At 42.4% G+C, this 17,777-nt stretch overlaps 1 protein-coding gene across 1 annotated transcript; it reads left to right on the top strand.

Moving 5' to 3' along the window:
- The first annotated feature begins 7,481 nt into the window (after positions 1-7,481).
- On the top strand, positions 7,482-11,110 carry LOC146188526 (uncharacterized). The gene is made up of 3 exons (XM_084603133.1): positions 7,482-7,720; positions 9,300-9,528; positions 10,723-11,110. Exons 1-3 carry the CDS (start codon positions 7,682-7,684, stop codon positions 10,863-10,865), a joined length of 411 nt encoding a protein of 136 aa, XP_084459259.1. The 5' UTR covers positions 7,482-7,681; the 3' UTR covers positions 10,866-11,110.
- The last annotated feature ends 6,667 nt before the right edge of the window (positions 11,111-17,777 follow it).

The following is a 17,777-nucleotide window of genomic DNA, read 5'->3' as shown; positions in this document are numbered from 1 at the left end:
TTTTAGTCCTTTTTACCCCAGCTTGGTTGTTCATCTATTTAAAATAACATTCAAAGAATTAAAGTTCACCCCTAGACTGCCGGAACATTCACGTCTCCAGATTTTTGGACCTTAAAATTCCTGACAGCAAAGATCACACTTGGTGTTGTAAGACTAAAGTGGAAAAGAGAATTTTGGGATACGATTCCAGGCCCTCCAAGTTAACAAAAAATTCTATTGCGCCTGCTTTTTTGGCCAGAGAATCACAAAATTATGTATGCACAAAATGGAGCAAGGGCTTAATGAGCAGATAGCAAGCTTGAAGGAGAGTGATTACCTTGATGTCCTCTTAGTCTCAGTATCAGAACAGGTTTTAAGCACACTGACAGGAAAAGATAGAAAAGTTTTGGATGAATTCAAGGAAGGTCTTGATCCTGCTGTTATCCCTTATGTACACAGGGTATCGCACATTCTTGCAGGTAGGCACAATATTGCTGTGATTTTCACAGCCCCCGAAAAAACTATATGATTTATTCACAGTAGTGAATGGTCATGTGAAGGTTCCGAAACCCATTTGCACCATAAAGCAGAAGGTGGAACACGAATACAACACAGATGTTCAATATATTGCATACTGCTTGCCTGTGAAATGAAGTATTTTGGACAGACAGGCCACTGCATAAATAAAAGGTTAAGTAAGTATGCCAAGATGCATAAAAAAAGGCCGATTATTGGCATCGCTGCAAAAAATACATGGAATTTGTGTAAAGAGCCACAGGCATATCACATTCAAACATAAAACAGAAATAGATCACAGAGGACAGAGATCTATTCAGAAATAAGTCCTGCTGATGCTGAAAAGTGCATCCACAACCTGTCATTTTCTCAGAAAGAAATCAAACGCCTTATCAAACATGTTTGCAAAATTTTGGTGCATATCATCATGGAGTACTTACTAAGCCCAATCTTTCCAATTCTATCATTGATTGCCACACGCCAGAGACACATCTACAGCTACACACCAGTGCTGGGACAGGAAGGAAATTAGTAGTTCATTGGCAATGTTTCAGTATCAGCTCTGTGTATAAACCAGATAGTTCTTTAAGGCTGTGAATGCCACAGAATCGTGCATTACTCTGGGTATAAATAAAAACTGCATGCGTCTTTTTCTTGGATAAATCTGATGCTTATATTTTCTTGCCAGTGTTCTTATAGCCTTATTAGATACTAAGGCCAAGAGGCCTCGTTCAACCTTTTAATTGAGTAAAACAAAGTGATTTTCAAAAAGATCCTGGTCAAGGTAAGTTTACCATTTCAAGGAAAGGGCAGCGTGAATGCACAGACACAGAAGAGATTCTCTCTCTATATATATGTGTGTGTATGTGTGTATGATATGCAAGTATATAACTTGTGCAGGCATATAAGCTTGGTGGCTGTCAGCTGAGAAAGTCCAATGAGCCTGCTAGGGACTATAGGTTGCCATCAATTAGGATCTGATGCTTCACAAAGCATTCGTTGCACCAAATATACTGTTATACATTTAGTATGCTGTTTTGAAAGCAGTTTCCTCATTAAAGAAATGTGTCTTGTTGGACAAACATCTACATATGCCCAGAAATAGCCATAGAATAGAACTTTACTGAGAAAATATGTTGAATGAAGTTCTCAGTTTGCCTTTAGTAAGTAACAACCATGGAAAAAAAAAGTAATTAGTTGAAGGAAGAAAAATGTGCAGTTGCAGTCAATGAAAAATTGCCCAACAATTAGTTACTTGGTAGTGCAAAACTTAAGTGCAGCTGTTGGAGTATGTGAGCATGGACAAATGACAATGACATGCCCCTGCTAGGCCAAGGAATTTTGGTACAGTTGATGTAAACTTTCTGAGTTTCTCCTCCTGCCACACCCTCCACCTCTCTTGAAATTGGCTCACGCTTCTACCACACACTTCTCTATTTTCCTCTTCATATTCCTGCCTAACCCTCTTCCATTTGCTTTCTCCTCATGCTCTTTCATAGTATGTTCACTTCTTCAGTTACGAAAATGATGCCAACACTGTTGATCACTTGGAATGGGCACTTAGAACTGCTATCTAAAATAATCCTTTGTACTGCAGCAGTCCTTTTCACGTAGTGTTGTATGCTTCACTCCATGTGACACAACCTCACTGCTTGGGCGGCATCTTTAGTTTTAGTGCAGCACATAACTGTAGTTGGCTATGGTGTCACATTTTTTGCCAATATGATGGAGCACTGAAAAAGAGTAGATAGGGGGAAGCCTCAGTTCGCAGGTCGAGCCAACATTTCAACAAGTAGACTTGTCTTCATCTCGGTAGGGCGATCATCACTGGCAGGGGTTTAAATACACTTTTGCTTCCGAAGAAGAGAAGCTAAGCCAGGGATGAGATAGGGATGAGGGTGAGGAGGAAAAGTAGGTCAAGGGGTGAAAAACATTTTCCTTTACCATGTATTTCTCAGCCTGGAAGCGGTGATTCTGGGGCCTCAAAAAGGAATTAAAGCGGTGGCAGCAGTCAGTGCCTAAAGCAAGTTCGGTGCAGGCGCACCTTTCTTGAAAATGGACAGGCATTCCAAAGAGTCCTGATAAAGAATACATCTGCAGAACAATTCTCAAAAGCTTTCCGTAAACGGGGGGAAAAGGACAAAAGAAGCAATAATGACAGGACTGTGAACCACACCTACCATTAAAAAAAAGGGGGAGGATAGAGTGTACACCTGCTGTGAATAAACTGTACAATTAACGCTATATGGGATTGTTTTCCCAACTAGTTATGGTGCAGAGAGAATATATTTAAGGGATTCTGATGTTCCTTTACACATTCTTACACATTATCACTCCTTGACCTACTGTCTTCTCACCCAGCCTCCCCCTCCCCAGCTTTTTTTCTTCGGAAGCAAAAGCATATTTAAAACCCTGCAGTGATGACCGCGCTGCCCAGACAAAGAGAAGTCCGCTTGATGAAACATTGGCTTGACCTGCAAACTGAGGCTTCCCCAAAATAACGGCTTGAGGGGAAAGTTGGTGCATCATCGTATTCAGATATGTGGCGCAAATAAACACAAACACAGGAGAAGGTACACAGCACACGCGCACACTACCAACTGTAAGAAGAACCGGAAAACACTTCCTCTTCTACACTCAGGCACGTCTCAACTTCCTCTTCTTCTCATTTTCCTCTTCTTTGCCCAGGGGGAAAATGGCACTCACTTCCTCGCAGACCTTAACCTTGTCCTAACATGGCGGTGACCAATCTCTTCTTCCTCTTCTTCTATTCTTCCTCTTCTTTCCCAAGGGAATATTGACACTTTCTTCCTCTCAGCCCGAAAACATCAACCAATCATGACAGTCACAAAATCTATACCGTCTTGTAAATCCACACCTCTACTTTGTCCAGCAGCTCCTACCACGCTGGACAGGCAAATATCACCACAAAGTCACAAGTCATTCACTAAAAACACCACCACACATATACAGTAGGATATGTCCATCTACACCCCGTAAACTTAAGTAGTCCGTATATAATAAGCAACTTTATCTTGCCAACATCTAAGAAGCCACGGGGCCCATGTACTTGAGGGGAAAAATTCAGTAAACTCCCATGGCCCCAAAACGTAAGATGAGTCCAAGAATACCAACTTTAGGCCAAGATTAACAGCTAGAGGCCCGATAATAATCTCATTCTTTGCATAACTCAGGAGGATTGCTCAATAAAATTAAATTCTTTTCTACGTAAACTCAACGAAGCTTCACTAATGCATCTCTCATCTTTCTTCTGTATCCAATACGCCTCTAAAATTTCGCGTGCCATCTTATCCTGACTCTTGCCTAATATGTTTAGCCTGCTGAACAACGGCTCACACTTGCACTTTTGGCAGTGCAAGGCTAAATTTGACCCTTTGCCATTTTCTATGGACTTCTCATGTTCCCTCATTCTATCATTAATGCATCTTCCTGTTTGCCCAATATATAGATTACCGCACGTCAGAGGAACCTCATAAATCACCCCCACCCGACATCCAATAAAACTCTTAGCATGCTTCTTATCGCATTGCCCTTTGTTTTTTCTTCCTATTATTGCACATAACCCACCCAGTTTATTGGGTGCAGAAAACACAACTGGCACCTCAAACCTACTAGCCACCTTTTTCAGGCAGTGTGCAACTCTATGTATATAGGGGATCACTTGAGGTCGTTTATTCCTCAACCTATCTGGCGATCTTTTTTTCCCTTTCATTTTTTGAAGCAAAGACTCTGCCACCCCACATATAATCATACCCGGGAAACCAGCCGCATCAAGTCTTTGTAATTGATTATTGGTTGGTTGGTTTGTGGGGTTTAACGTCCCAAAGCGACTGAGGCTATGAGAGACGCCGTAGTGGAGGACTCCGGAAATTTCGACCACCTGGGGTTCTTTAACGTGCACTGACATCGCACAGCACACGGGCGCCTTGCTTTTCGCCTCCATCGAAAAGTTGCCGCCGAGGCCGGGATTCGATCCCGCGTCCTTGGGAACAGTAGTCGGGCGCCGTAACCACTGCGCCACCCCGGCGGGGTTAATTGATTATTAAAGCTTTCCTCTGCCATATGTATACATGATTTTAACAAGGCCGACTCCAAACAAAGGGAAGCTATCCCTCCTTTTATAGTCTTTGAATGGGCTGATCCATATGGAAGTAGGTCTTTTTTAGCCCTGGGAAAATACTTCCAACACACTTCCCCATTACAAATTTTCATATTTAAATCAAGAAACTGCAATTTGTTGTCCACTAGTAGCTCATGAGTAAACGTAAGCCCTTTTCCTTGTATCTTAAAAATAGAAAGCACGCTTTCCACACTATGACTCACTGCAGCGCCCTTATCCACAATGACCAAGAAATCGTCAACATATCTAAATATTTTAAAACCTGATCCATTAAGGGTTGTATAAATTGCTCTATCAACACAGGATAAAAAGATGTTACATAGAACTGGGGCAACACATGACCCTATACAAATGCCCCTTCTCTGCACATACAAATCAGACCCAAACGATACAACAGTGGACTTAAGGTAAAACTCAAGTAGGGCGAGAAAATTGTCCACATTGACACCAGCAGAGTTCTGAAAGTCTATAGTCCCATTACTTTCAATGCATTCCCGCACCGATTCAAACAATTCAAAATGTGGCACCGAAAAGAACAAATCCTCTACATCAATAGAAAAAAAGTACCCAAGATTGGTTTGATCTTTTAAAAAATTGATCACTTCAAAAGAATTCTTAGTAGCTGGTGTCAATGTGGACAATTTTCTCGCCCTACTTGAGTTTTACCTTAAGTCCACTGTTGTATCGTTTGGGTCTGATTTGTATGTGCAGAGAAGGGGCATTTGTATAGGGTCATGTGTTGCCCCAGTTCTATGTAATATCTTTTTATCCTGTGTTGATAGAGCAATTTATACAGCCCTTAATGGATCAGGTTTTAAAATATTTAGATATGTTGACGATTTCTTGGTCATTGTGGATAAGGGCGCTGCAGTGAGTCATAGTGTGGAAAGTGTGCTTTCTATTTTTAAGATACAAGGAAAAGGGCTTACGTTTACTCATGAGCTACCGGTGGACAACAAATTGCAGTTTCTTGATTTAAATATGAAAATTTGTAATGGGGAAGTGTGTTGGAAGTATTTTCCCAGGGCTAAAAAAGAGCTACTTTCATATGGATCAGCCCATTCAAAGACTATAAAAAGAGGGATAGCTTCCCTTTGTTTTGTTTGGAGTCGGCCTTGTTAAAATCATGTATACATATGGCAGAGGAAAGCTTTAATAATCAATTACAAAGACTTGATGCGGCTGGTTTCCCGGGTATGATTATATGTGGGGTGGCAGAGTCTTTGCTTCAAAAAATGAAAGGGAAAAAAAGATCGCCAGATAGGTTGAGGAATAAACGACCACAAGTGATCCCCTATATACATAGAGTTGCACACTGCCTGAAAAAGGTGGCTAGTAGGTTTGAGGTGCCAGTTGTGTTTTCTGCACCCAATAAACTGGGTGGGTTATGTGCAATAATAGGAAGAAAAAACAAAGGGCAATGCGATAAGAAGCATGTTAAGAGTTTTATTGGATGTCGGGTGGGGGTGATTTATGAGGTTCCTCTGACGTGCGGTAATCTATATATTGGGCAAACAGGAAGATGCATTAATGATAGAATGAGGGAACATGAGAAGTCCATAGAAAATGGCAAAGGGTCAAATTTAGCCTTGCACTGCCAAAAGTGCAAGTGTGAGCCGTTGTTCAGCAGGCTAAACATATTAGGCAAGAGTCGGGATAAGATGGCACGCGAAATTTTAGAGGCGTATTGGATACAGAAGAAAGATGAGAGATGCATTAGTGAAGCTTCGTTGAGTTTACGTAGAAAAGAATTTAATTTTATTGAGCAATCCTCCTGAGTTATGCAAAGAATGAGATTATTATCGGGCCTCTAGCTGTTAATCTTGGCCTAAAGTTGGTATTCTTGGACTCATCTTACGTTTTGGGGCCATGGGAGTTTACTGAATTTTTCCCCTCAAGTACATGGGCCCCGTGGCTTCTTAGATGTTGGCAAGATAAAGTTGCTTATTATATAGGGACTACTTAAGTTTACGGGGTGTAGATGGACATATCCTACTGTATAAGTGTGGTGGTGTTTTTAGTGAATGACTTGTGACTTTGTGGTGATATTTGCCTGTCCAGCGTGGTAGGAGCTGCTGGGCAAAGTAGAGGTGTGGATTTACAAGACGGTATAGATTTTGTGACTGTCATGATTGGTTGATGTTTTCGGGCTGAGAGGAAGAAAGTGTCAATATGCCCTTGGGAAAGAAGAGGAAGAATAGAAGAAGAGGAAGAAGAGATTGGTCACCGCCATGTTAGGACAAGGTTAAGGTCTGCGAGGAAGTGAGTGCCATTTTCCCCCTGGGCAAAGAAGAGGAAAATGAGAAGAAGAGGAAGTTGAGACGTGCCTGAGTGTAGAAGAGGAAGTGTTTTCCGGTTCTTCTTACAGTTGGTAGTGTGCGCGTGTGCTGTGTACCTTCTCCTGTGTTTGTGTTTATTTGCGCCACATATCTGAATACGATGAGGCTTCCCCCTCTACCCTTGTTCAGTGCTCTTTCATACCAAGGAGCCGTCTTCTTTCTCTTATTCTACCTGGATTCTTTGGCGATATAATTTATAAATTTTTGCTACCAGGGTTTCTACGCTTACTGTTAGCACAAAGAAAGGTTTACAAGAATGTGTGAATGTTTTTGCACTTTTTTTCTGGCAGTACACAGTTTTGAGCAAAATGTATAGTTCATTTTCACTTGCTGCATTATTTCTTGCGTTAAATATAGCAAATAATTTATAAGAGAATCCTCTGCCAACTTTTTTCTTTCCTTTCTATTGCGTTTTATCAAAGTTTACTGAAGTGTGTGGTATCTTTTTGGCACCAGTGCTTGACAGCTACCTTAAAAGAGCTGAAAAGCTCGTCAAGGAACTGGAGCAAAACAATTGCCCTAGGCAACTACCCATCATGGACGAAGCTGGGCCATCTAGAAAAGAATCTACAGATGCTTCAACACTGCCTGAAGATTACAGTGACGTGCAAGCCCCTAAGGATCCTGGAGAAGGGCTGTGGGACCAGTTCCAATTGAGCAGCGGGCTCCTGGAGTTTGTGCAGCTGCGGCACCTTCTAACCTGACCATGTCGTCACAGCTGCGGCACACATGGAGTGACCCCGGAGTAAGTAGTCTGTCAAGCAGAACTTTTTGCTGGGCTAGTTGGTTCATTGTGACTTGAATGAAACAGCGCGAAAGAAGCCCGAAGGTGAAGCGAAGAAGGGACAGGAAGGAGCGCTGACTGACAACTGAATTTTATGACAACTGAATTAAGTAGCCTAATGCATGATGTTTCTGTGTGAAGCTGCTGCAGGGTCTTGTACTGAACATAGTGATACCATGAGGCTTAAGCGCTCTCTGCTGCACTAGTCTGAAGGTCATTTCTCTGGTATTTTTGAAATTTCTAGGTCTTTATTTATGCATATTTGTTCACAAATGTGCACCGCATTTTGTGATAGTAACAAACACCTTGGCAAAAAGCATCTTGGTGTAAAGAAATGGTGAAATAGAGCTTTATTGATAAAATATGCATGCCGGTATTTTCATACAGTTTGTCAATAGGTAGTATGTCATTTGGTACTGTGAGATCTTATATATTTCTTACTCTGTGAAAATGTTGCAGTTGAGAGAAACACTACTGTTAGGTCTACTTGTGTCGTTGGGCTTACGCCAGACAGAAAAAATGCAGCACGGTCCTACAAGGAGAGAACTTCCTTTCATATTTCCTTCCTGAAGAAAACGTTCCTTGTATATAGAGTAGTATTTAATGTGAAACCCTGTGATTCATTTTTAAACAGTACAGTAAGAGGCGGCAGACAGGGCAGGCACTCAGTGAAAGTGAAACATTACCAGCATGCAATGTCTCTCCCACTTTCGACTAAAGAGATAGCCACATTTGAACCTGTGGGGTAGCCAGCCTATAGGGCTTAACTGTTTTGATTTGCATTTCCTTCACACTACATATTTCTGTATGAACAATTTTCTTCACATGCCCCCCCCCCCCCCCACCACCACCTTTTATCTCTAAAGATACACTCCAAAAAGTAGTTCTTTGGGCAAAATGTGATGTGGCAGAGCTCATCCTAAAATATTAAAACACATTTCTTGCGTTTTTATTCTATACTCTATCGATAGAAGAACAGGAAGAAAATGAGACATTTTTCCTTCAGCTTCCCAAAAGCCATGAGTTTCAGCCATAGTGTGCAGGATGTTTAGAGATTCTGTGTGTGGCAACATTCATATCATACTAATTTACACCGTTTATAAGATGTCATAATCGTGTGGCAGTGCTTACCTTGTTCAGAGCAGCTGCTGTGTAAATCTGTGGCTATAAAGAATTGTGATTAACAATTAAATCTGTAGGCTTATTACCATTGAAAAAGTGTCGACGATTAGAATCCAAAATCAAATGCTGAATCATGCAACACCACATTTAATTTGGTTAAAGAAAGCAACAGAAGTGAAACAGTAGCACTTCATGGTTATGAATTCTCAGAATGTAAGAAGATTTAAGAGCCTCCAGTAGTTTTTAGATTATTATACCTCAGTTTACAATAGAAGTGGTCTCCGTTTTAATAGAATGAAGTAGCCTGTTGATTTATTTAAGATCTTTTCCTCAATGCCCCCTTAAGGAATTTGAGTAACACTGACAGGTGAGATGAACATGAAACTTGACTTTATTTGTGTGTGCTTTGTTTTTGTAGGTAATGGAGTTGGAGCCTGGATGTGGTGTTTTTGTGATGGCATTGTCTGCTAAAAACATTGAACAGCTCTCCAAGACTGCAACAGCAGCTGCCCGCGGACTGCTGACAGCAGTCTTTATGGAGCATGCGCTACTCACTTGCTCTGTTAAGGGAAATCGTGCGAAGGGCACTCACAGGCCTTATGAGCAACGCCCACCGCTGGAGCCAGCTGCAGTCAGTGCCATTTTGTGTGAGTTTCTGCATTTTTGACTCTGTATCTGTTTGGTTTCTGTTGAATTAGCTGCTCTATTCTTTCTGCTTTAGTCCATGTTGGTGCCTTGCTCATTGTTGGAGGCACACTGCAGAGGTTTTTGTCATTTATTCATGATAATACTGATGAGACAAAAATAAGTGATTGCATTGGCTGTATGAACAAAGTGGATTATAAGTGCTAAGTAATGATACATCCTTTAATTGTTGCTATTTGATTCATTGTTTATCATTTAAGAGAAACCAGCAATCTGTTTCTCCAAAGCATACCCAGCATACATACAATCTGTATTGATTGGCACAGATTTGTTCCGTAAATATATATTTTTTTAATTTGACAGAATGATCGAGCAGCATGTATATAATGCTAATTGTCAAAATAATCAATGCATAGTCATTTAAGTTAAAGGAGCAGATTTGAAGGGAATCAAGGCAACCATAGCGAGGGTAGAAGTTAGAAAGATATGAGTTTGTGGTGATAAGCTGCCTGTACCTGCAGCACTAGAAAGTGTTAAAATTGGAAACTTCTCATATTAGGAAGTTTGAGAAGTATAATAAGTATCGTTATTATTAAAGTTTAAATTGCTTGGGAAGGTACTGTGTGATGGCATTTCATTTTTAAAGTGCAATGCGGCCGAAATTGCACATCAGAGGCACTGTGGAGGTCTTTCGGTTGGTGGTGCAATATCTCCCAGAGTTTCTATGGAACAATAAACCTCATGCACATATGTTATCATATGTTTGAGAAAGGAAAACTGTGGCTGTCATGTCACTGTCAATGTGGCTGCCAAATACAACTGAAGTGTTATGCACATGTTCAGATTTTAAAAGGTCATATATAATGTGAAATTAACACTTGAATAGAAGGTTTAAATATAATATTGAAATAATTATATGCGTCAAAGTTTTTGTCTTTTGATCGCTCGCTGACGCTATGTTTGGGCTGCCTCCAATATCTTGAGATGTTTGCCGTGTAGCTGCACCCAACCGCCTTTGTGGCAAAGAACCTGATTCCAAAGGCCTTACAAGTACCTTTGGACAGGGTTATACAGAATAAGCTTTTGTCTGAATGTAATAGTTTGGCTTAAGTAGACGTAATTAAAGGAATATATGCTGAAAATGACAAGCACACATATATAATCTTATGTGTAAACATGATTTTTATCTATTTCAGCCTACACCAAGACCATGGCCGTGAAGAAAGGCTGGGAGTTTTCGGAGAGAATAATACTGCAGTCCCTGGGAACGAAATTAAGTGAAATGCGTAGCGAAGAGGCCAAGCAGCGATCAACTGCACAGGAAGCAGCTGCTAATTGAGCTAACTGTTTCACACATTTCTCTCAGACCTTATTTTGTCAGTTCTTGAGTGTCATTCTGTTGTTGAGATTACTGATCGATATGAGCTCATGCATCCTTGAATTTCTTTTTCATTTTCTAGCTGTTTAAGAATATTGATTGCTTTGCTCAGGGTTAACATTGCGACATCCCCAATAGTAGTGTTTTCTTTTGTTGTGCACTGATTTCCTAGCTGTTTAAGAATATTGATCGCAATTTGCTCAGGGTTAACATTGTGACATCCTCAATAGTAGCATTTTCTTTGTTGTGCACTTGGCAGATATTGATTGCAATTGGCTCAACGTTAACATTGTGACATATATCCTCAAGTAGCATTTTCTTTTGTTGTGCACTTGGCAAATATTGATCGCAATTTGCTCATGGTTAACACTGTGACATATCCTCAATTGTAGCGTTTTCTTTTGTTGTGCACTTGGCAGGTGTGCTTTGAGTGAGTGAATTTGGTGTGAGCTAGTTCATTTTTGAACAATTTCACTAATTATTTTTTATTGTGTATGATATAGTCAATAATGTAATTAAGTTTTCTGATTTGCATTCATGCGTATACTGGCAGAAATGGTGCCGATATATTATGTGCAATACAGAAAAGGCCACGGCATTCTTATATGCAGAGCATTAAAGCATATAGGTTTTGAACTATAGACATCTATAGTTCAAAACCTACATGCCATGCGAGCTAGACATTTAAATCAGGATTTGCGTAGATAAGGCATATCTGACCAGATATGCCTTATCTGGTACTCTAAATCAGGAATTGGGCAGATCAGGCATATCCCGCCATATATGCCTTATCTGGTCCAGATGTGTCTTAATATGCCATATCTGCCCAATTCCTGATATGCCTTATCTGTTTTTTTTATAAGTCCAGATATGGCATTTCCGTAAGGGATGCCTTCTTAATATCCGGGAATACGCCAATAACAATGTTGTTATTATTGAGCGCTACATAGATTAAGTCTGTTATAGAAAGCACAGCCGTGGTGGTCAATCTAAATTTCTGAAAACCATGTTGGGACGTTCACAGAATTGTATGTTTAGTCAAGATTTGCGAAATTCTTTTAACCAAAAGTTTTTTGAAGAGAGTGTTGATACAGCTAAGGATTGAGATCGGCCTATAGTTTCCGAGTCCATTAGGATTCCCAGTTTTGTAGATAGGGACTTCCCTGGCGAGCTTTAGAATATCAGGATAGATGCCGGACAGAAACGCTTTATTAAATAATGAGTCTAAGGTAGCAGCTAGGACACCACTGGAATTTTTAATTACGGACACGGGAATACCATCCAGGTCCTTACCATTAGTGCCATTCATTGAATTAAGTACACGCATTACTTCGTCACTGCTTATTTCTATAAAACCGAACGTCTTTTCAAGATACCCAGGCAGAGAAGCTTCGCCCGTGAGACCGGTAGTTAAGAGTAAATCAGCACCCAGTGAGCAAAAATGATAATTAAACTGATCTTATAGCAGATGTTTATCTGCGGAGAGGGCCCAGATCAGGAAGTATTTGGTTTAATGAGGTAGGCCGAATTATGCAGTTAACTGTAGTCCAGAGTTTCTTAGAATTCCCTGCGCATGCATTTACTTGGTTGCTAAAATATAGCTTTTTCTGTATACGCTTGGAGGCAAGAGGTTTATTTCTATGAAGCTTATACTGCCCACTATATTATGTGTTCCCTCTGTTTTGTTCCATTTTAGGTAAAAGGTAAAAACAGCAGGTAAAAAAATCCTGAAATTCAAGAGGTTGTCAACAAACAGGCCATCTCTACAGAGGTTCATTGCAGCGTGCAACGCTATCGAGCCACGCCACTACTCGAGGCACTGCAAACTCTACCATGCAGTACAGGCTACTTTAAAACAGCGCAATCATAAGATAACAGATGCAGATGAGTCAGGCGCGATTGTCCTGTCTACTTCTGTATTGTAAGTGTTTGCATATGATTTATGTGCTCAAGAAAAGTTTACTGACCAGCCCACACCAATCATTTTTATAACTTGTTGCTCTGTAGCACTTACTCTAGAAACAATCAATTACTTCTTTAACAGTATTGCTACCAGCTCATGAGTGCAGAATCGACACGGAGAGACTAAGCTCCATTATGATTTTTATGTTCTCTGAAAACCTTGTGACAGCGGAGACGCCACCCTTGATGCATGGAGTTGCCACAAATCGGCCACATACGCGTAAAAATCGGTCTCACTTTAAATGCACGCAACACAGTCATGCACCCTTCTAGTATAGGAAACTGGACGTACGGAGCCCTATTAACGGCTACTACAGGGAACTCTAAAGAGAAAAACAATCATTCAATGGCGTCGAAACGTGCCACCAGGCTTTTGCTTTGATGTCCCCGTTCCGTGGGATTTCAGGAAGCAGAGAGGACACCGCAGCCTGCTACGACAAGGAAAGCACACACTTTTGAGAAAACTCGTTGGGATAGTAGCGCGATACCAGACACGTCCAGCCTGAGAAGATACATTCTGCCATGCCGACAACTGGCGATCGAAGTGGTTGCAGAAACTCTCTATGAATGTCAATATACAAATTGGATATACAATGCGTACCGCTAGCGCTGAGCCTACGTAATGCCTTATTCTCAGCGTGGCTCGCGGTTAACGAGTCAGACGGGATCAGTATATAGCACCAATATAAAATTTACTCTACAGACCACACGTTGCAAGGTAACTAATTATCAGATCAAAAAATTTGAAATATACGCACTTTCGTGAAATGCAGTTATGGCACTACAGCCACGAAAGGTACTCATTATGCTATGCTAGCGGAATGAGATACCAGTCATCACGAAAGGGGGTAAGCTAAGGGCATTTTTACCATAAACTGTAATATGTTTCCACATTGCGCTACGAAGCATCCATGACAAGGCGCTGAAAACAAGTAGCACAGAAAGATTTTAAAATCCAAGTGGTTTGTTTGTCAATCGCACATCTGTTTAAATATGCTGCGGCACACAATAAAGATCGTACTTTCGAACAAGAGATCTATACTGCAGAATCTACACTGCAGAAATGCAAAATCATAAGCGTGGCGTGCACAGGGTGCACCACGTTTGCTCTTATATCACCATCAATTAAATGTACCTTCTTTATCATTGTTAGTGTCATCATTGTAATTATCAGTAACTGTAGCGTTATTGTCATTGATGCTATCATCCTCACCGTAGACAAGCGGAATTATGATGTGCATGTCACGAAAAAAATAACGGGCGAGGCGCAATTTTTTGAAGCGCTCCGCTGGGGATGCAAGAAATGGAGGTTCGATTCTCAGTGGAGACAAGATTTAATAATTTATCGAGCTGGTCACGACGGACAGCGACGACATCGATGCCGTGTTTTTTTTTTGTATTTTAGCTATCTTCTTCGCGTCATTTATAGCTCTGCGATCAAGTCACAATCTTGCGGTATCCCTCTAAATCTCGCAAAAAGTGTGACTTTTCTCGTGGCACGACAAACCGGGTCATAGTCACGAGTGTAATCCATTAAAAGCGTTCGCCTTAAGCTAAAGAACACAACGTGGTGATCTTATGAGCCTGCTTCTTCTCCTTTGATTGAAACAGATAAAATGAAATATTGCATAGCTCTTGTATGCCTGGATATACGTAGCGAAAAGCAGTGGCAGATACAGAATGTGATGCTCAAATCGAGGTGGTGTTTGCAAATCTTGCACAAATGAAACGACTCTATTGTTCGCAGTTGGAAAGCGGCCTGCTAACCTTGTAAATATTTTGTACTGTAACTTTTGTCGTTATGTGCGTTTCGCCATAAAGAGTAAAATTATGATGCGCGTTTCAAGACCTAGGGAGTGGTGCAGCGGTAAAGCTCCTTGCTGCGGAGTTTCGATTCCCGGATGGAGACTTTTTTTTTTGTAATGAGGATGAGTCGCACACCTCGTAAGCGTTGCTAGGAAACGCCGGCAGAGCTTGGCGATGGAGCTGCGCAGCTGGCCTTGGCTGTGACGTCACTCGGTCGCGACATACGGCATACCGCATACGGAATACCCGAAGCTCGGCTCCGACCCTCGTAGTGAAGCTTTTCGCTTCACTAAAGAACCTGATTACATTCTTTTCAGGTGTTGAAATGTATGACCAACTTACAGTCACTTCGTGCTTATGGTCTACACCTCGCTTAAGTTGTCTAAGGAAATCACTGACACAACAACCACTAAGGGAAAAAAGTGTTACATGCCCGGAAGAACTGTCTATGACTGAAATGAAAGTGTTAAGGAAGAGCTCAATATTTGATGTTTTTTTTTTAAACTAAGCAGTGCTTTCTACACCACGAGCAGTCATACTGGTGTATAATTGCTCGGCAAAGTGCAGGGAGCAGAACTCATGTCCTACAACTGAGATTATAGGCTCTATCTTAGAGCGAGTGTACTAAGATTTTAAGTTTTGCGGAGGTCGCTAGAAAGGGGCGACTGTGGCCACGTTTATTTGAGGTGAATCTCGAGAGGGGGTGGGGGCAGCGTCCGGCCAAGGCTATCGTTCCGAGCATTCCGAAACTCTCGTGCCGCGCTGCCCTGCTTCTCTTCGGCACGTATACTTCATCTTTCGGCGTGCGGTGGACACATGCCACGTGAGTCGCTACAGGGCCCCTCCCCTACTCCATTAGTCTAAAAAAAGGAAAAGAAACTCACAATCTAATCAAAACGCACTGCTCTAAAAAACGAGGAAGAAAGCAGTGTGCATATGCCTGTTTCGAAGTCGTAGTTCAAGCAGACAAGCAAGTTTCATCAATGACTGGTCAGGAGGTCGCGGCCGAGTAAATCGTAGTGGTAGAGAGGTTGGAATATTGAGTAGCGTGCAGAAGTACCTTCAATCTGCTTGTCAGAACTAAGTTATGACTGGAAACGTTAGGAAGCGGCACGCGCATCCAATGTCTAAAGTAATTGAGTAGGCTGTGCCTCTCATGCATGTTTGGTATGCTGGAGCGCTTCCGCCTGCTGCGAAGCTCAGCTGACAAAGACTGATTTGAGCGAGGCGGGCTAGGGACGGTAGGCTCACCACGGTGTCGGTAGTTCATGTGATGGCGCTGAAGGTGAGGCGTTGTGCTCCCAATGAACTGCCCGAACAGAGGCTGCAAAGCACTGCGGTGAGCCAGTTTTGGGGAGGGAATGGTACGAAGAGCTACGCACAGTTTTAAGCGTGCACTACTGGAGGGCGAAATTAGTTGTGATGAAGGCAGCGGCTGTGGGCTGGGATTTGCGTACGCACGGGCGACTTGCGGTGGGCACAAGGTGACATGTTGTTGCCGCCAGACTGGGGCTTGAAAAAGCGGGAGGGGAACAACAAAGGCAATATGAGTGGTCATAGGCTTTGTGATACGAAACAGAGATCTTGCGTCACATGGCGCCTGGTGTTCGAGCGATGTGAATACAGAGCCCACAGGTGCGCTATCGCGGTGGAGGGAGGTTGCAGACGATGAACAGGACGCTTGGTGCGTGGAATCGAGAAATGTGTTAAAGTCCGGTGCGGCTGCCTCACACGATTCGCATCCCAGTATTTGAATGACGGCTAAGTTTTTCACTGGCATTGGGAGTGTAAGTGACGGCACAGGAGGACAGGAGACCTGAGGCTGGTCTTTCTGCGTTGTAGACGATACATGTGGGCGAGTAGCTGGGCCGGATGTGCTGGGAAGGAGTGGCATGGATTTGGCCGAGGATGCAGCTGTAGATGAGAGCGATGCTGTTGCGGGCACAGATGCTGGCGGCGGCGAACGCGGGTCTGCTGCGTTGTAGAGCGGCAGCGGGCAGTATTTTTCGTCGAAGGACGCCAGGACGGCAGCGCGTAGCTCATCGTATTGCCTGCAACTCGAGGCAGGGCAGGCTAGTCGGCACTGGAGGTCGGCTGGTAAGATTTCAGAGTGGACTGCGTGCTTGAACTGCTGGATGGTGGTGCAGGTCTGGTACACCGCAGCCTCCAGATGGGCGAACCACCCGCCGACGCCTGCTGGTAGGGACGTCGAAAGCGGTGGGTCGAAAGCCGGGAGTTGCCAATATGCCATCCTAAAACGCTTCCGAGGTGAAGGCATGTTTCTCCGGGTCACCACAAATGTGGTGGTCACCAGGCAGGGACGATCGCGGCTGTATTTATTTGAGAAGAAGCTAAACAGGCAGCTGAAAGTCCCGAACGTTCCGAAACTCTGGTGCCGGGCTGCTTCCTTCTTTTCGGCAGGTGCACTTCGCCTTTCGGCGTACGGCGGACGCACGCCACGCGAGTCGCTATATTTTCATCAAGTTTCTTTGTTGCTGTGTTTTACTGAATATATAACAGTAGTGACATTCTAATCCCTCTGTGTATATCTTCAGCCTCAAGACTTGATACATGCAAAGGTTCAAGAATTGTTTGTTAGTTAAACTTTTCGTAGGAAGCACTTCACTGGATAAGTTGGACAATCACAAGGTAAAGTGAACGTTTCGGTATTTGCCTTTCATGAAATCATGAATCCTCTGTGCGGATTTGTACCCTGAATTTCGCCTATATATACTAAAGAAATCTAGCTCCTGCCGCTGTCGAGCGCCCATCGATTTTGAAAACCACGCTCCCAATTGGCCCAAACACACCTTTGTCAGATGTCTTCTTCAGATGCTTTATTGGTCCCAGAATATTATACTCGGCTACCTCAACATCTTCAATTACCTATTCCTTTATTACACGTTTACCTCTATATAGTAGAACGGATAGGAATTGAAATGTCATGTGCTGCCGTGCATACTTCACCATTGGCGAAATTAGCTAAAATGACTGCAGATGCTTTAGGGTATTTGAGAAAGCAACAAGTGTGTGATTACGTCTATATACGCACTTTTGTCATGTCAAAACACTTGGCTGCTAACAAAGAACCGCTTCAAAAACGCA

Source organism: Amblyomma maculatum, chromosome 5, assembly GCF_055883805.1.
Source record: "Amblyomma maculatum isolate TAMU_Amacu chromosome 5, ASM5588380v1, whole genome shotgun sequence".
In the NCBI taxonomy this organism is placed as follows: Eukaryota; Metazoa; Arthropoda; class Arachnida; order Ixodida; family Ixodidae; genus Amblyomma; species Amblyomma maculatum.
This window is presented reverse-complemented; position numbering and strand designations above follow the sequence as displayed.

Bases quoted from the DNA above. Each gene is read 5' to 3' on its own strand.
- LOC146188526 (XM_084603133.1), top strand. From the start codon at position 7,682: ATGTCGTCACAGCTGCGGCACACATGGAGTGACCCCGGA. The intron at 7,721-9,299 runs GTAAGTAGTCTG...TTGTTTTTGTAG, and splicing joins ACACATGGAGTGACCCCGGA to GTAATGGAGTTGGAGCCTGG. The intron at 9,529-10,722 runs GTGAGTTTCTGC...TATCTATTTCAG, and splicing joins TGCAGTCAGTGCCATTTTGT to CCTACACCAAGACCATGGCC.